Genomic DNA, 20,270 nt, shown 5'->3' on the forward strand with positions numbered 1-20,270 from the left:
GTTAGTTCCAGGTATATAGCGAAGTGATTCATGTATGTATCATTATAAACTCTTTTTCAGATTCTTTTCTGTTACAGATTATTACAAAATATTGAATACAGTTCCCTGTGCTACACAGTAGTTCCTTATTCCTTTTCCCTTCTTTTTACACAAACAATCAGTTCAGTTCAGTCGCTCAGTCGTGTCTGACTCTTTGTGACCCCACAGAAGCATCTGAAAAATTGACCCTTTGCCCCAAAGGGTCTGCCACATGCCAGGCCCCTGTCCATCACCAGTTCCCAGAACTTGCTCAGACTCATGTCCATCGAGTTGGTGAGGCCATCCAACCATGTCATCCTCTGTTGTCCCTTCTCCTCCTGCCTTCAATCTTGCCCAGCATCAGGGTCTTTTCTTATGAGTCAGTTCTTCACATCAGGTGACCAAAGTATTAGAGCTTCAACTTTAGCATCAATTCTTCCAATGAATATTCAGTACTGATTTCCTTTAGGATTGACTGGTTTGATCTCCTTGCAGTCCAAGGGACTCTCAAGAGCCTTCTCCAACACCACAGTTCAAAAGCATCAATTCCTTGGCACTCAGCTTTCTTTATGGTTCATCCATACATGACTAGTGGAAAAACCATAGCTTTGACTAGACATAGCAAAGTAATGTCTCTGCTTTTTAATATGCTGTCTAGGTGGGTAATAGCTTTTCTTCCAAAGAGCAAGCATCTTTTAATTTCATGGCTGCAGTCACCATCTGCAGTGATTTTGGAGCCCAAGAAAATAAAGTCTGTCACTGTTTCCATTATTTCCCTATCTATTTGCCATTAAGTGATGGGACCAGATGCCATGATCTTAATTTTTTTGAATGTTGAGTTTTAAGCCAACTTTTTCACTCTTCTCTTTCACTTTCATCAAGAGGCTCTTTAGTTCCTCTTTGCTTTCTTCCGTAATGGTGGCGTCATCTACATATCTGAGATTATTGATATTTCTCTGGGCAGTCTTGATTCCAGCTTGTGATTCATCCAGCCTGGCATTTCGCATGATGTACTTTGCATATAAGTTAAATAAATAGGTGACAATATACAGCCTTGATGTACTCCTTTCCCAATTTGGAACCAGTCTGTTGTTCCATGTCCGGTTCTAACTGTTGATTCTTGACCTGCATACAGATTTCTCAGGAGACAGGTAAGGTGGTCTGAAATTCCCATCTCTTGAAGAATTTTCCCCAATTTACTGTGATCCACACAATCAAAGACTTTAGCATAGTCAATGAAGCAGAGTAGATGTTTTTCTGGAATTCTCTTGCTGTTTCTATCATCCAGCGGATATTGGCAATTTGATCTCTGGTACAAATAATAGTATATTATATATCTGTTTTGCATTGTTTTTCACCTAAGTGTATTTCCGGAGATCTTTTCTTATTAGTACATTGAGATCTTCCTCATTCTTTATTAAGCTATTCTGAGATTCTACCGTAGTTTATTTAACCACTCCCCTTGTTGAGGAACATTTGGATTGCTTTCAGTATATTGTTATTACAAACAATTTCAGAATTAACCTGTACACATATCACTCTATGTATGTGGGTATTTCTTTACAATAGATTCTGAGAAGTAAGATTGTTGGGCCAAATGGAAAGTATATCTAGCTTTGGTAGATATCACCAAATTTCTCTCCATGCAAGTTGTATGATGTTGCAAAACCACCAAAAATGTGTAAGAATGTCCATATCTCCAAACATCTTCAATAGAATGTATGATCAAACTTGTGAATGTTTTTAGCCAATGCTGTATGTGAAAAATGGTATCTTAAATGTGATATAGTATTGGGTTGCATTTCTCTTTTTATAAATGTGTTTGAAGATTTTTTTCATATATTTCAGGCAACTTTATACTTTGTTTTTAGTGTCCTTTGCTTATTTCTCTATTGGGTTGTTGGTTTTTTTAATCTCAATTTATAGGTATTCGTTATAAGATACTGACCTAGTTTGGGGGTGGAGTTCAGGAGTTTGTTTTAAAAGTGTTGCTCAAGTGATTCTGATTTGCAGTTAAATTTGGTCTACAGCAGAAAGTCGAGTGGCAGAGAGAAGGGAAGAGAGGTCTAGAAATGTAGATTGGCACCCAATTTTAGAGAATTTCAAATACCAGGAGAGAGAATTCAAACTTAATTTGGTAAATTAAGTGAAGTCACTAAAGATTTCTAAACATATTTTTCAAATAAATTTTAAATACCTTTTTAGGTTTAATAGTCAGTCTGTAGGACAGAAAAGCACCTGACAGCACACATTCTTCACAGATAAGACAAATTGTTCTTTCTAGGGACCAAATGTGAGCTTCAGCTTTGAGATCAGAAATGGCCAGGCTATTCTCACATACCCATTCAATTCAGTCACTCACTCATCTCACAACTGAGTGCTAGGCAGGGAAACAACTCACTCATAGAGTAAAACAGGAAGGAACAAGTGGATTGACAACAAAATTAGTTAAATTTATCCATTATCAACTAAAAACAATTCAGCCTCTGCTGGAGTCTTTACCTCCAGATTTATCCAAAATGCAACCAAGAGGTTTTTGGTCTATACTGACTTCTTGAATAGGATAATTATATTTTAAGTGCCTTATAAGTATGTTTTATTTACTTTGTGCATTACTTCAGGAGAGAGTTTATTAAGGTCTGGTGGTGCAGCAAAGTCAGTGACACTCAAAAGACCAGAATGCCAAAGGAAAATGGAATATATTACTCATTCATTACCCAAAAAGGAAACTGCACCACACCTCACAAGGTCATGGGAGGAACACCAAGTTTTGGTCAGGAAGCAGAAGCCAGAGTGAAGAGAGAGCCTAGACCATGGTTATTATTGGGGTTTCCATGGGAAACACAAGGTGAGCTGGGTGAAGAGCTGGTTAGGCTTGGGGCTGTAGGGTATTTCCTAATTGCCTGGTTCCTGGCCCTGAGACAACTGATTGGTGCTCCTGGGGCCATGACAGATAAATCTGGGTCCAAGGATTGTAATTTTAACATGCCTTCCAGGTGTTCATGATGAAGGTATACAGTGAATCCTACTTTGAAAAACTGCCAGAGCAGATTTGGAGCTCCTGAAGCAAAGGGAGAGCTGAAGTTGTCCCAGGACATTGGAGGAATGACCTGAATTTAGGGATGAGAAGGAGGAGGAGGAGAAACCATGGGTATCACAGAGAGGCAGCAGTCACAAATGGAGGCTTTACATACAATGCCTGACATACAGGTGGTGTTTAATAAGTTGCCTTTGAAGTTGAATTTTTCTGCATTGTCGTTGCTGTCTATAGTCAGACATGGAAAAACAAATACATGAAGAAATTTACTACTACCTGAATTTAACCACTGACTTTTGGAGTTGGAGTTCTTAAAGGGTGGGAAACTAGGCAAGTGCTTCATTTACAGGGCCAGTCCTCATCGGCACACAGCAGAGCTCACCCTCCCAGCTGTCCCTCCTCAAAAATCTTAGGTCCAGGGGCAGGTTGTGTGAAATGACCAAATCCCACAAAATGGGCTTGGATCTATGAATCATTTTAGCTGGATTGGGACCATGTGGACAATTTATAGGATATATTCTAAGGAATGTTTGCTTTTATGCCCTGCTACCCTTAACGAAGACTAGAGAGCTTTGGCAGAATCTGGATAAATTTAATAAGAAGTTCCGAATCATCAAAAGCAAAAATGAATGTATATTGAGGATTAAAAATAGCATTCCTAGGTTCAAGATAAAATCTGATTTGTAAAGTGTTAAAATCAGAACATTAGTTGTTAAGGATGCTTACGAATCAGTTTTTTAATGATTTCCTTCATCATCATAATTCATATTAATATTATTAATCACAAAATAAAATACACTCCTTGTTAAAATTTAAATAATATAGACTCACATAGAGTAAACAGTCAAAGTTTCTACCTCACCTCTTCTCACTCCCCAGAGGCAACTATTATTATTAGCTCTATGTCCTTCTGGAGTTTTTCCTATGTATATTCCCATATGGGTGTATTTTCTTTTGCTTTATTTCCTTTTAACCAAGAATAACATCATACTTCGTATTTTATTCTGCAAGTTGCTATTTTTACTCAATAGATAAACTAAACAAAAACCAACAGCATGAAGAACTTAACAATTCTTTTAAATTAACATATTTTATTAATGATAGTATTCTTTCCCCTCTCATTATGACCTACTTGGAAGAATCAAGCTTCTTATTTATATACTTTCAACAGTCTTAATCAAGTAAACCAAAGTAATAACTAAATTATAATTGCCCCCTTTATATCAATAAAAGCAGAATAGTTTGTGATACTTGGCTGTATCACCTTTGTAGATACAAAATTGTGTTTTTTTCTACTGTAGTACTATTCATTGGGTAACAGTGTTGATAATAACCAGTAAATTTCCTTCTGTAATAGATTTATTATCACATATTTGCTAACTTTAACATTTGTAAATTTTTTTAAAACACAGGGGATTATTCTACCAGTAAAAATTTTAACAGGGTTGAGGGAAGCACTGTGACCTGTATGGGATGAAAGAAGTAAATAAACCCGTCTATCATTTCCAAAGTGTTTTCCAGGCATGGTATTAATAGTTTGTCATGTTCATACTTCCCATTAACCCAGTGGCACCTGCAGGAACCTCTCTGAATTATAACAGTTTTCAGGGCTTGATATTTGAATATATATGTATATATATATATATATATATATATATATATAGCATTAAGAACTTCTATAAATTCAGCAACATTTTACTTAACCTTGTATTCACTTACAAAATTTATCTTACGAAAAGCTTGATTTTTTGGAGTCAAATGACCAGACTTGAACATAGGCTTTTTATTTTTCTTTATGGCAATGACTGGAGAATTCCATGGGCAGAGGAGCCTGGCTGGCAACAGTCCATGGGGTTGCATAGAGTTGGACACGACCAAGTGACTAATATACACACACATAGCAATGACATAGTTCACTGTGTCCCAAAAAAAAGTCTCTAATAAAAGGAAGGAACAGACACCAATTTTAGACTTAAATAAATAACTAAAACTAAAATAAAATTTTAAGTGAAATAAAGCTTAACCAAAGAATCTGGGTCTGTTTCCCTGGTAAATCGCAATAATGACTCATCCCCAGGCTGAGTTGGCAATCTTCTTCCAGGAATGACTCAGTAGCTTCATTCTAAAGTTGCTCCTTCTGATTCACTATAACCAGGGTGGGCAGAGATGGGGTTCAATCATCTTTGGAAGAGTGACTTTCAAAATGAGCTTATTTATTCATTTGTTTCTATATTTGTTCACTTCAGAAACATTAGTTCAAACAAAGTACTATTTGAATGTGTGCAACTAATGAAAGCAGTTCTAATTAACTCCAGATGGAGGCTCAGATCCTCCACCCTTTGGTTTCCCACTGATTTCTGTTTTTGTCACATCCGTATTTATTCACATTTCATTTGCCTTAAGACAATGAGAAACCTATGCGAGTTGTTGATGAAGAGGACTTGGTAGACCAGCATCTCATCAGCAAGCTGAGGAAGGAATATGGAATGACCTACAATGATTTCTTTATGGTGCTCACAGATGTGGACCTCAGAGTCAAGGTATGGGTTCCTGTTTTGGGTGGTGCAGTGCCATTCCTTAAGAGAGAAACTCATTTTGGGGGGATCAGTGAGTCTATTATACATACAACTGAGCACAAATTATTTCATAAATGGGAAAGTTTGGAAATGGTCCAAATAGTTACCACTGTCCTATAGAATTTGTGGTCTATGGAAAATATTGGATTGGATGACCCCCTGTAGCTCAGTTACTTGACTCAGACTAAATTCTTCTGTAACATTAAAGTTATGCCTTCACTAGACACTTGTTGAATGGTTATGATGTGTCAGACCCTGGTGATAAAAAGTGAAGAGCATTTAGCTTCTGTTTTAAGAAAACTCAGATTTAATATAGGCATACTTTGGAAGAACCTGGAAATTTATCTCCTGATTCAGCATGGGCAAAACAGTAGGGTTTTACACCTAATTTCTTCCTATGATAGGGGCAAAAGTTCTGAACCATGAAAAATTATGCCATGTAGTCATAATAATAATAATAACAATAATAACTAACTTTATTGAGTTCTTTCATTATGCCAAGCACTCACCTCAAATATTTACAATTCTTATCTCAAACTTATAAGAGAAATAACAAGTATTATCTTCGTTTCAAAGAGGCCAGGAATCTAGAGTTGTTAAGTAACTTGCCCAACTTCACCCAGTTAATGTTAGACTTCATACACACACAGATTGATTCCAGAGCCCATGCTTACATGAAAATCCTTAGGAAAAAGGCTGCCTGGGCTATTAGAATAGCTAGGTCAGCCTGAAGTATTTTTCTGGATCTGGAGAGAGATCCCTTCAATAATTCATTCTGCTTTTGTGTTTTGCCACCTCTAATGTGAAAGGATGGACTAGATGATCCCTAAGGTGTCTGCCAGCTTACACATTTCATGATTAACTAAATTCCCATTGAGGGCAAAGCTCCAAGCCATGTCCAGACTTCTCTCTCTAACTTACACTGATTATGCTCAGCCAGCTCCCAAATCCATTTCAGGTTGCTGTTCTAAGTCCAGGCAGCTTTGAGGCAGGAAACTGAATTTCATTATCCTTAACTTAGAGTCCCCAATTTTTTTGTTCTGAGAATATGTTAGCAAACATGACCTAATTTTAAGTAATGCTCACTCAATAAAATAGTCCCTGGGAATCACAAAGAGTTTATATAGATTGTTTATTCATTTATTTGTTTACTTTTTGGTTGTGCCACGAGGCATGTGTAATCTTCCCCCAACAAGGATCAAACCCATAGCCCCTGCGTTGGCAGCATGGAGTCTTAACCCTCAACCACTAGGGGCATCCCATGTAGATTCCTGATGACCACAGAGCAGGCATCCTTCTGGTGGAAAATCACCCTTATTGCTGAGGTCAGATACTCTTACATGTTCTTGCATTTGATTTTTTGTGTTAGGTACAGAGTTTCTGCCTTTCTCTCCAGTTGTGTAATGAACAGGAACCAGGTTAATCCCAGAAACAGGGAAGTAAATCTAGGATATGTGTGGTGAAGAAGGCATGGACCCTTTCCAATAAAAAGAGTGACGTGAAGAAGAAATCCTCATGGAATGTAAAGGCAGTTGTTTCGTGGATTCAGAACCTCAAAACCTCAGCAGAGGACTATTGCAGGAGAGAGTTTATAAACAAATAAGCCCTCCAGGCTCTGTCTTTCCCAGAGCTCCCATGAATTCTCCCAGGCTCTCCACCCTCTGGACAGAGGGAAGAAACACCTTAATGCATTATGTACTTCCTACTTTTCCTTCAACAGCAATATTATGAGGTGCCTATAGCAATGAAGTCTGTGTTCGATTTGATCGATACTTTCCAGTCCCGAATCAAAGACATGGAAAAGCAGAAGAAGGACGGCATCATTTGCAAGGAAGACAAGAAGCAGTCACTGGAAAACTTCCTATCCAGGTACATCTCCGTTGGAGACACCGAGGAGGAAGGCAGGAGAGCGTTCTGAGTGAGCTAATGAAAACCCCAGAGAAACACAAAGCAGACGTGTCTGTGCAGGGTGACCTTCCCTGTGAGAAGGGGAAGTGTCTGTCTGCTTCACAGCACTCTGCCCAGTAGGCTTATTCTTGTCCTGTTGGAAGTGGCTCTGATTGCAAGGCTGGCTGGGATCAGTTCCAAGCTTGAGTGTTGATTTGGTGGCTTTGGATAAGTCTTTTCTTTCTCTTCTGCTTTTTTTTGGGACACTGATACGTAATTCTGACCTGTAAGGGTTAATTCATTCAATCAATCTGGGGGGCTTGGTATATTGTACTTACATTTATTGGGCCCTTTCTAGTTCCAAATGGGATTTGGAACACTGCTTAATTTTCTACTTCCTTCCAGCTCTGCAGAGAACAACAGAAGTTCCACTAAGACCTTAAAAGGAGAAATTCTCCTGACCCAGATCCCTGATTCCTTGGGGAGTGTGGTTTGTTGAAAACCCTTGTAGGGAAACTCCGGTACATACACAAAAAAGTGTTTTTTAAAAAAAAACCACCCTACTTTTCCCCTTCTTCATCCCTTCCCCCATGATGGATGAAAATTCTACAAATCTTTGGGACTTTAAGGAGTGCAGGGATGCAGAAATTTCACCTACAGCAGCAAAAATTCTATGATTAGGAAATAGATAATCTGAATTCCTCTAGATTCGGGAAGCTTGGGTCTTTTAGGAGATAACATCATGATTGTGAAGAGCATGGGACTCACCATTCATCCAAGTTTTCAGTTTATAATTTTCTAGGTATGTTGTCGCTATGCTTCCAATTAACCTGCCTTAAAAATCTTTCACCGTGAGAATAACAAGAGCAGGTAGCCCTACCTCCACTTCAGTGTTGCTGTAATCACCTTTTGTGCCAAGCACTTCATCTTCCCTCCTGTTGTTTCACAATAATCACATGATATAAATACTGTAACTATTCTCACACTAATGGAGACCACTTCGGCTAATGGAGATCAAATAACTTTCATCACTGAGTTAAGTGTCAGTGATGCTGAAAGCTCGGCCTCTTTGCATCGGTGCCAAATCAAATCTTGGGGACAGAGTTTTGGGTGTTAAAACAGTCATTTTACATTTACCATATTTCTTTCAATTGCTTGAAATAAATACAACCTTTCTGGGTATTTAAATGATCCATAAGTTTAATAAGTTAATCTTGCAAATACAGTGAAGTTTTCTCAAATGTTCCAGTAACTGTATATGCTTAGTAAGATTTCAACCTAAAATCATGCAACTAAACCACGTACTCAAATCACACTTCCTAGTTTGGAGTTTCAAGGCTATCATTTTAAGCCAGATACTCTTAAGTTTCACAAGAACATAAATTCGTAAAGAAAATTAGGCTCCTTCTTAGGAAAATATATTATTACTATAATTTTGATTCTTTCCAAACTTCCTCTTCTTAATTCTAAATCTTCCAGTACTGAAAGATGTATACCTATTGAACTAACCCCTAAACTCAGATAGCCTGATTTGTAAAGCAGACAGTTATCGTCTAGCTCATTGGTATTATTTACAACTCAGGATTTAGGCCAGCCATGAGACCTGCAGTTACAGACATGATGATGAATTATCTGTGCCATTTCCAGGTAGAGGTTCTTTTTATAATCACATGTCATGGGTTTCAAAACTTCAAAGGAAAAGCTGGCATTATCTCACTTTTGTTCACTCACAATGCTTGCAATGCTCATTCAAGTTGATCACCGATTTGCATTTGCATTTTTTAAATTCTTAAGAAATTATACATATTTTCCATCTAAAGCCTTTTGAACTAGATAGGGCCCTACAACACATAAGCAAATGTATTTTTCTTCCAGTGTAAAAGACTACAAGTTCTTATATTCACTGCTGTTTCAGGAATATACATCTGTTATGGATAGTCAGAATGGCCTATGATTATAATTTAGATGTCCTATGGTTATCTGTGACTTATGGTCACAACTCATGGAATCATTGTGCTGATAAGTACCATTGATCTTAAAAATTAAAGTGGAATAGTATATTACTTAAAGGCATGAGTAAGATAACCCTGAAGTTGATTCCTGGTTTTTCACTTTTCAGCTGTGTGACCTTGGACTTATTGCTTAACCTCTTTGGGCTTTAGTTTTTTCATTTGCAAAATGGAGATAATAAGTTTATCTATTCTTAAGATCATTATGAAAGGTAAATTCAATACGAAAGGTAATGATAGCCTAGAACTTAGCACAAAGCAAGTAATTAATAAACACTGGTTATTAGTAGTATTAGGGGCTGTATATTCAAGTCCTAGTTAGAGAGCTTTGTCATCAAAGGAGAGCAAAGAGAAGACTTAATAAATACCTTCAGAACTGAAACCCAGGCAGAGAGAACTGAATTTTTTTCTCTCTTTTCTACATAACAGCTCTGTAATAAACTAGTATCCAAATGGGAATTTTCCTTCAAATTTGCTGAGTTGGTGGGTCTACACAGCCTGGTTTCAGCTCACCAGACTCTGAAGCCAGTCTAGTCTTTAGTGACACTCATCTGGTTCAGGCTATAATTATCTTTCTCTAAGACAGAAGCCCCAAAGACTGGGCACATGCACACTAATTTGGGAATGCCAGTTAAGAGAAGCAAACACATACATAGCTTGCAGTTTTTATTTAGTGACACGCTAAAGTGACAGAAAAACAATTTGTCCAAAGTAGGGGTCTGGGCCACATCCACATCTCTTCTTACTTCCACAGAAGTAGTTTCGTTAACATTTGTTCCTTCAGGGCTGGGAGCTGGGGCCTTGGATCTTAATATGAAGGTCTGTGGGATAAAGAATCACCACTTAGGGGAAACGACCCTCTCTCCGTTGTGTCTGCCACAAGTCTCAGATCCCAGCCCTCTCTAATCTGACAACATTCAGTGGTGCACACAGGTAAACAAGCCAAAATAGACCTCACCCAAGATAGCTCCCTCCAGGATACCCTGCAGCTCTATATGGGGGCCAGAAAGGCTGGCCTGGCGTGGGTGCTGGCTGGGAAGGGGTGGGGGTCAGGGGTGCTGGTCTGGCAGGCCTCCTAAGGAAGCAGGGAAAGCACAGGAGACTGTCTTCTGTGATCCAGCAACAGTCCTGTTCCCTTTCCCAGGAAACCTCGGACAGTCTCAGATTCTCCTCTCCCCTCCTTTGTGCCACATACATTCATCTTCTATCCTCAGTGGAGATTTAAGTTTTTCTTTCCCTTGGAAGAAAAACAAGCGGAGGAAGCTAATGTAATGTCACAGCAAGCAGCTCTTGGTGAGTCTTGCTAAGGCGCCAATTCAGAGGTTGTATTTCATCAGATTATCATTTTCTCTCATTCACCCAAACCACTATTCCCCCAAGAGGCCATTTTCTTTGGGATTGAAAACTCTGCTGATCACTGAGAGGCTAGAAGGGGCACAGGGAGAGAAGCCATGAATAAAATCAACTGGCTTCTGGCTCCCTGAGTGCACTGACACCCTGCAGTCAGCAACACTGACTGCAAAAGGCAGAAAGCAAAAGACCTTTCTCCGTGAAGGTTGACTTTGAGACAACTGCACTCAGCGTCTCTCTGGATGCACACCCTCTCTCCTTCATATCCCCTTAGGGACCCTGACAGTGCCTGCCAATCATTAACACCTCTGAGAGGGGTAGACCAGGGAAAGCACTGGACCAGGACTTAGAGAAATCTGAATTTTGGTACCACCTCTTAGATTTACTAGTTGAGCAAGTCACTTCACTTCTCTAAACCTTGTTTTTTATCTGCAAAATGGGGAAAGCAAGCCATGCCCTCAATGAACTCCAGTGAGGAATGTATGTTTTTTGTTTTTTAATTATTATTTATTTACTTATTTATTTTTGGCTGCGCTGGGTCTTCGTTGCTACACAGACTACTCTAATTGTGGTGCGTGGGCTTCTCATGGCAGTGGCCTCTGTTGCTGGGGAGCATGGGCTCTAGGGTGTATCGGCTCAGTAGTTTCAGTTCCCAGGCTCCAGAGCATAGGCTCAATAGTTGTGGTGCGTGGGCTTAGTTTCTTGGAGGACGTGGGATCTTCCCGGGTCAGGGATAGAACCCATGTCCCCTGTACTGGCAGGCCAATTCTTTACCACTAAGCCACCAGAGAAGCCCTCCAGTGAGTAATGTGTGTTGTGTAAGTGAAAGTGAGCTATAAAATGATACACCAACATAAGGATTAAATCGATTATCATATGGCATCATGATAATGTCCAAGATCTGTTAATGGACAATGGACATTATCCATCTGTCAGACAAAGTTCTAAATCTAAAGCCTGCAGACTAAGACACTGTCAATATCTATGCCAACACATGGATAATTTACATTGATGGATTTTCGAGTTTAATTCTTAAAAAAAATTATCTACTCATTTGACTGCCTGGGTCTTAGTTGCAGTACTCTGAATGTATAGTTACAGCATATGAACTCTTAGTTGTGGCATGTAGGATCTAGTTCCCTGACCAGGGATCAAACCCAGGCCCCTTGCATTGGGGGTGTGGAGTCTTAGCCATAGGACCACCAGGGAAGTCCCTAGAGTTTAATTCTTATAACACCTCTTTGAGGTAATGCTCTTTTTGATTCTAAAGCTAAGGAAAAGCTATGACTTAGATGAATAGAGTGACATGCTTAAGGAACCCAAAAAAATGTAGCAGTGAGAAAATATAGATCAAGTTTCTCGGCTACAAGACAAAATCTCTTTCCACTGCCCAATTGTGTTGGAACTATATGAACAGGAAGAAGTTTACTATATATTCTAAAATCCTATGACTGTAGGTTTAGCTCCATTCTACTTCTTAGGGGTACTCTATAAATGATGGTTCTTACTATGATGATAGGGTACATCTTCAAACTAGCATTTGCCTCAGGAAAAACCATTGGCTACTGAGGAATGTACATAGAGCTTTATTTTTCCAGGAACCTTGCTTGATCCTTTAAGACACTTTTCTATTTTCCTTCTTACTGTCACTGCCATCTACTTAAAATTCAGTTCTTTTTTTTTTCTGTACTATTTCCTGTCCATATTCAGCAGCACCACCACCACCCCTGCCAAACCCGGGGGGAATTCGACCAGAACTTGAGTTTTCTTCAGTTATTTTCTAATTCCTTTATTTCTGTTGCTATAATTTGACAAACAATTTCAGCTATTTTTCATCAAATCAGAATTTCTTCTCTCCCTAAGTGACCTCATCAGGCATGGTGACCAGATTCATGCCTGACACATCATGCAAATGCTACAGTAGGCAGACCATGACTTTATAAAGGAAAAAGTGCAAGAAATGTGGTAATACACTTTAATGTTAGGCTTTGAGGAGCTAAGAAATATTTCCAAAGTTACTGGTTTTTATTCCAGGCACAGAAAAACAGTGACAGTCGATGTTACTCTGCTTTTTCACACTGGCCTCTATTGTTTGAAGCAGTAATTGTGGTCTTCTACTTCTTTTCCAGATTCCGTTGGAGGAGGCGGTTGCTGGTGATCTCGGCCCCTAATGATGAAGACTGGGCCTATTCACAGCAGCTCTCTGCCCTCAGTGGTCAGGCATGCAATTTTGGTGAGTGGGAAGCCTCGTCATCACTCCTTTCCCATACCACCCTCTTCCTGGTCTAAAATGGAACACAGAAGCTTAGGTCATCCAAATATTCCCCAGCCCAGACTGTAGATTCCCAGACACTTACTCAGTTATATTGAGGATAAAGTTGCTTTCAGACTGGAATCTTAGTCAACTGGGGTCTGTTTTCCTTTTTTCTTTTTTTAGTATTCTGCCCTCTCAGGTTTTTTATTGAAATGTTTGAAAATACCTGCTGCTTTACTTACAGTGATCTGTATTATGTGTCTTCTTGTTTGTTTTTTAAAAATTTGTCTCAAGATAATAAAACTCAGATATCATCAATTACTTAGGTAATAATTAGGTATCAACACTGAGTACTTTTCCATAGATTTAAGTATTTTTTGTAAGACAGCAATGGCTTTGAGAATTAATGAATGAATTAAACCCCACTGTACTATATTACCAGTCCCTTTGAAAGGAATTTGATCTCTAACTAAGCACTCGGAAGACAGCAAAATTTATTAAACAGTGCCTTATGCTTTAAGACAAGTAGGTCAAAGAGAAATACTGTTTATTATTACTATCATTATTTGCAGTGAATTGCTCAGTGTTTTGAAAACTAATGTATGCCTTCCTTACCAAACATTATTATCCTAGTGGTCAGAAAGGGCTAATACTATTCTGAATATGTACATATAGAAAGGAAATGCATAATACATAGAACATTATTAGTAAGTTAAATGTTGAACCAGAGAGATAGTGGTAATTTCAAAAGTTGGAATCACTACAAAAATTTTATTTAAGATACACCTCTGCAGAGGAAGAATTTTTGAGAGTCAGTGGAGGGGTGGAAAGTAGCTAGTGGCCACAGATTTAAAACTTCATAATTGGAACATAGATGAATCCACATTATTTTGATATTTCTATGAGGAAGAAGAATCATTTATTAGTTATAAAACTGTGTTTGATTTATAAAAGGGAAGGGTGGTCATATAAGTTTTGTAAAACATTAACAGAGTCTGGGTCCTTGCTATGACCAGGTACCTACAAATAATAAATATATTTCAGTTTTAAGATGTAAAATAATAACTCAAAAAAAAGGCAGAAAACAAGCTTATAACAGTAAGAATAATTAGAAGATTTGTAAATGTTTATTTATACTCTTATTATCAAGATTAATGCTTTAAAAATTTATATCAATATATGTAAGGAAGATTTGATTGTGCCAGTATTTTTAGGCATAATTTAAATTCTTAATAGCCACCAACAGTGGTGGGTAAGATGGAAGTTCTTAAGGCAGTTAATGACCCTCCATGATATGAATATATAAATAAGATCATGGCTTGCTAATTTTCTAAAGACATCTTTGCAGCAGCTATTAGGTGATGTTTCATTTTGAATTGCTACACAGTCTAAGTCAGACTCTTTTGTAGTAGATAGGAAATGTGAACAAGTCATGTTTTAAAGGGATAATTAAATTCATGATCGTCCCTTTTGAAAACATGACTTAACATGCAAAACAGAAATGCTTCACTTCTCTGGGAGAAGAGTAAATCCCATAAAAATTTTTTGGAATAACATTTTGCCTAGATTTCAGCTCTTCTTTAAAAGAGCCGTTCGTGGTGGCTTTTAGTTTTCTCTCCTGGACAATCAACACTGTCAATATTCATATTTATTATTAATAGTTCCAAATTACTACTGTGACTAGGCTCGGATTTTGTCCAACACCATGAAATCTAAATAGGATGACTCCATAGCCCCCTTGCCTTCCTATGTTCTTTCTCCTGAATCTTTTCATAAGGGCTTCATCTTCAAAAGAATTCCAGCAAGCTACCAAGGCGTGACCTTCTTTCCTTTCCTGAGGATGGGTGGGAAGCAAGCTGTGCCTCCCTCAGTGCTACCCCTTTGAGTCTTCTAAAAAAGTGATAAAACCCCGCCCACTGAGCAGACAAACTTTCATTTGAGGAAGCCAGAACAATTTCTTCAACAATCACATTGGCTCGCTCTGTGGTCTTTTCTTTGAGAGGAAAATTAAATTATCCATGTAAGCTGTTATAACATCAGCCGTGACTTTTTTCCAGAACACTGATCAGCTTAGATCATCTTAGATATTTTAAAGTTCCAGTGGCTTCATTTTTGTTTTGTTATTTAATAGAGTGAGAATCACAGTTTAAGAGCAAATTCTTTGTCAATCCGCAAAAACAAAACTAAACCACATTTGACTTTGCTGTTAATCCTAAAATCTGCAATTAGTCTCTTTTCAAGATTTTATAAATGTTTAAATGCATTTTTATGGAAAAAAAATTTAAATGACTTATTTTACCTAATCAGGTTATGTTTTGTATTCTTTTTAAACTTAGAGATTTTAATTGTCAGATATTCAGTCTTTGGAAGCAAAAGACTTACTACAGATTCTGTGACTTATTTTTTTCTCTCAGGTCTGCGCCACATAACGGTTCTGAAGCTTTTAGGTGTTGGAGAGGAAGTAGGGGGCGTTTTAGAACTGTTCCCGATTAATGGTAAAGTTTTGTTACTTTAAAAGAGTATATTCTACTGATAAGTTCAGTGGGGTTATATTAATTCATATGTAAGCAGTGGATTTACCCTCAGTTGAAGAAAGGTCACTAAATCCTCCCTCCTGGTGTGTGCCCCATGCATGTGTGTGTGTGTGTGCGTGTGTGTATGGATGTGAGAATTTATGTATACATAGAATGTGTGTAGAAGAATGGGAAGGGGAGCATAAGCACTCATGTTGTTTTTATTAAAAAACCATTCACAATTGACAGCAAAGATATTCATTTAATAGAAACATGTAATTCTTTTTTGTCTGCGTGGGCCTTTATTGGCTTACAAAGCGTTTTCACCTATGTTATCTCATTTAATTCTTGTGGTAGTATTATAAGGCACGAGAAATGGAATATTTCCTGCCATATCAGTGAACAAGGGATGTCAGAGTTGATCTTGATGTGGCAGTTGCTCTTGCCAGGATTAAATAAAGGAACTAGTTTTATATTTTATAACACTCCTGTAAAGAGACATGTGACTCAAAACGTGATCCATGATGTAGAACAGCAGGAACATTTCATTGCTAGTAGAAAGACCAGCAAAGTTCCTAAATTGGATTTTTGAACTGTAGAGAACAAACCCTTGGGTCCTTTCTCTGTTCTCACAGTGATTTCTTCACACTTGATGCTTTCCTGAGTATTGCCTCTTTAATCCACTAACAACTTTTCTAATCCTATTCTAGGGAGCTCTGTTGTGGAGCGAGAAGACATACCAGCCCATCTGGTGAAAGACATACGCAACTACTTTCAAGTGAGCCCAGAGTATTTCTCCATGCTTCTAGTTGGAAAAGATGGAAATGTGAAATCCTGGTATCCTTCCCCAATGTGGTCCATGGTGATTGTATACGATTTAATTGATTCGATGCAACTCCGGAGACAGGAAATGGCCATTCAGCAGTCACTGGGGATGCGCTGCCCAGAAGATGAGTATGCAGGCTATGGTTACCATAGTTACCATCAAGGATACCAGGATGGTTACCAGGATGACTACCGTCATCATGAGAGTTACCACCATGGATATCCTTACTGAACAGAAATATGTAACCTTAGCCCCAGCCAGTTTCCCCTGCAACTGTTAAAGTCACATGTGGCCAGCTACATAAAGGAGAGTTCTTCCACACTGCCTGCACTCCCTGCCTTTTTCTTTCAGTGTTCTTCCAAGATTAAATAAATAGCAATATTTTGCCTACTCATAAGTTGTCAAGAGACCTTAAATCATAAAGATGTTCAAAAGAATTACTTTTTAAAAAGTATTAATTGGTAAGTGAAAACTAGGATTGTTAAAGATCACAGCACAGATGTTTTCAAATAAACATCTGAACAGATGGAACAGACAGAGTAGATAGCATCTTAACCCTTTTTGAAATGCCAGTCTAAAAATGATTAAGATGGCTTTGCTTTATACTGTGAGTTTCTTTCCTGAAGCTTGATACCAGAGGAGTCCAGTGATATTGACTTCCAAAGCCAGGGCAAGTACCAAACTTCACTTTGTTACCATAGCTACTACCTACCCTGTTTCTCTTATCTTTAGTGTCGGGGGAAAGGATACCCTCAATCACCTCCAGAACTGGCTGTGCAGCTAAAGGTGACACTTTCAGAGTTCCATCAGGTACCATGGAATTCCCAGCAAGGGAAACCTTGACTCTTCACACTTGACTTCCTGGGCATGTTTGCTAATAGGCCCATTACACACTGGCACCTTGTAAAATAAAATTACAAAGGAGATTATTTCCAAGCATTCCTTTTTTCTTCAAAGGAAAGTGTTCCTAAATTACAGTGGATAAAATTATAACTGGAGTGCAAAATATAATCCTTGTCTTTGGAATAGAGCATTTATTTTCACATATGGCATATAAACTAAATATTCTCCCTTCTTCCCTCCCTCTTTCCCCTCCTTCCTTCTATATTATTTTACTTTTTACCAGCAAACAATGACCAAGTAATGTGTATGAGCTTGCCCGAAGGCAGGCAGTCAGAGTTCCTGGATTTTAGCATCCTGACAGTGCCAGCCTCTGTCAGTAATGGGGATGCTTATTTTTTTTGTCACTGTTATTAAAATTGATTTTCCAAATAATCTTCATTATTGGTTATTGGCTCTAATGAGCCCAGATATTAATAACTGCATTGAAGTCACATGTGAATGCTACTAGCATTTAACTTATTTGTGCCTATTTGCACAAATTTGTCTTTTACTTCATCTGAACTTTCTTACAATCACAGTAAAAGTGGAATTTCTACCTCAAATGAACTTGAAGGATTACTTGCTTTGCCCCTTATTCTCCATAAAGACCATTCATTCTTACCTGTTTTATAGGTAACTAAAGTTCAGAAAGTACAAGTGACTTCAGAGCATACTTTACTTATTGTATAAATTATGCTTCCAGTTCACCCCTCCTCCCATGGTGGGGATCTTTCCTCTTCTTTGCTAGAACAGTCTATACCAGCTGCTTGAGGAGGGCAGGTGCAAGAACCAGGCTGATGTGCATTGCTCTTAAATTGTTGGCAGGGTGAAGCACAGCTTAAAATTGCCATGGATTTCTTTATTATTGCCTCTGAAATTACACAGGGGCAATATCTAAGTAAGGAGCCCAAATTGTCTCAATTTCAGGAAATACAGTAATGAAGGAGTTTCATCTCCCAAGGAAACTAATTAGATAGGAATAATAAACATTTTCTTATAGAATAATTTTGTTAAGGTTCTAGCTCCTGCACCCAAAGAAAGAGAACACTTTTTCATAACATGAGGTTACTTTTTCAAGCATTCTTCTGGTTTCACTGGCACTGAGATGGTCTTTAGCAATGCAATGAAATGGTTCTTCGCTTTGATGAGCGGGTGGAGAAGTCATGGGTAATCATTTAGGGGACTGTAGAATAAAGAAGCTACAGCTCAACAAAGGGACACATTCAGAGGAAGATGCTATTAGTAAATGTCCTCAAATCCTAGAATCTGGAAAAAAGCAGAGTAAATCTTAGCAAATGGGAGGACTGGAGAATAAGGTAACCTGAATCTGTTTTCTAGGGCTATAGATCTGGTAGTTGGAAGTCTGGGTATTGTTGTTGTTGTTGTTGTTTTACAAAAACATTTCCTTCCCCAAACAGCAACAACAAAAAAGGTAAAAATACAAATAAATTCTAATTTTTGAGAAAGACTATGGAATTATGATATTTCTAAAGAAAAGCACCCAACTGAGTTAGGGAAATCTGAAAGACTGAAAAGAACACTGCCTCACCCAAGTTGCCATAATTCCCTTCCATGAAATTCCAAGAACTGTTTTTCATCAGAGAAGTACCAGGGTTCTAAAAGTGAAATGAAAGGATTAGTCACTCAGTCGTGTCTGACTCTTTGTGATCCCATGGACTGCAGACTGCCAGGCTCTTCTGTGCGTGGAATTCTTCAGGCAAGAATACTGAAGTGGGTAGCCATGCCCTTCTGCAGGGGATCTTCCCAATCCAGGGGTTGAACCCATTTCTCTCACATTGCAGGCAGATTCTTTACTGTCTGAGTCACAAGGGAAGCCCTGGGCTCTAAGGTGAATATTAATTCAGCAGAGAGATTCATCCCCTGCCACAGAGGCTGGTGGCCCAGACACAGCAGAGTCGGTGGAGCCCGCTGGTCTCATCCTCTAGATTATAGTTGATAATGAAGCGCACACCTTCTCAAATCCTGAAACCTTGAGCATAAAAATAGCTCAGGGCCAGGGTGAACGATGGCCTTGGCCAACCCTGATGGGTAATCTCAGTACTTAGCCGTGTATGGAGATTCCAAAAAAAGAGAAGCCTCTTGAAAAGAACCTCTGTCCATATCTGTGCCATCACTAATTCCCTTTTGCCTACTGAGGAACCCTTTCTGCTCTGTGGCTGCTCTGTGGTTTGGGGTGTGCAGATAGAGGGTGTGGTCAGTGCATACTCTTAACTTCCAACCCAGGTGAAATGCTAACTCCTTTCTTCAGTCCTCTCAGAGTTGGAGCAAAGCTCCCAGTGTGAGATATCCCCCTTAGTTTTGTATATGTTACTGAAAGGTTGTTGCTGAACGATAAGACGCCGGGATTCTTGGCCTCCGGAGGAGACGAATTCAATCCGGGGCCAGAGACGAGGCTGGATCGCTCAGAGCTTTTGTGTAATGAAGTTTTATTAAAGTATAAAGGAGATAGAGAAAGCTTCTGACATAGGCATCAGAAGGGGGCAGAAAGAGTACCCCCCTGCTAGTCTTCAGCTGGATGTTATATAGTCACTAGCAGTCTGTTAATGAAAAGAAAGGAATGTCTTAAAACTCAGAATGGCACCAGATAATTCATCTCAGGCCATAAAACGATTGACTTGAACCTTGTAGAAGGACAGATTACCAAACAAATAGTTTTGTTTACGTAGATTAGGGGAACAATATCTAAGTATAACATACGGGTTTGTCAAGTAGGTTCTGAGCCATTTGGCAGAACCAACTTGAAGACAGAGTCTGGGATAAATGCATAGTACATTAACATAGCTTAAGACGAACATTTTCATAAGAAAAATGTATTGGTTAACTCAAGGTTTGAGAATAGTTAGCTTCAGGTAAAACCAGGTGTCATGACAACACAGCATTTTAAGAGAAACCTCCTT

The 20,270-nt window shown here is 38.6% G+C and overlaps 1 protein-coding gene across 1 annotated transcript in view; it reads left to right on the forward strand.

Moving 5' to 3' along the window:
- The window catches only part of CCDC80 (coiled-coil domain containing 80), a 32,837-nt gene extending 15,977 nt beyond the window's left edge, over window positions 1–16,860 (forward strand). The window contains exons 4-8 of the mRNA XM_061167230.1: window positions 5,459–5,595; window positions 7,352–7,500; window positions 13,007–13,110; window positions 15,546–15,626; window positions 16,355–16,860. Coding sequence (XP_061023213.1) covers window positions 5,459–5,595; window positions 7,352–7,500; window positions 13,007–13,110; window positions 15,546–15,626; window positions 16,355–16,701 — 818 coding nt within the window. The 3' untranslated portion in view covers window positions 16,702–16,860. The remainder of the gene's footprint in view (window positions 1–5,458; window positions 5,596–7,351; window positions 7,501–13,006; window positions 13,111–15,545; window positions 15,627–16,354) is intronic.
- The last annotated feature ends 3,410 nt before the right edge of the window (window positions 16,861–20,270 follow it).

Source organism: Dama dama, chromosome 19, assembly GCF_033118175.1.
Source record: "Dama dama isolate Ldn47 chromosome 19, ASM3311817v1, whole genome shotgun sequence".
NCBI classification, from domain to species: domain Eukaryota; kingdom Metazoa; phylum Chordata; class Mammalia; order Artiodactyla; family Cervidae; genus Dama; species Dama dama.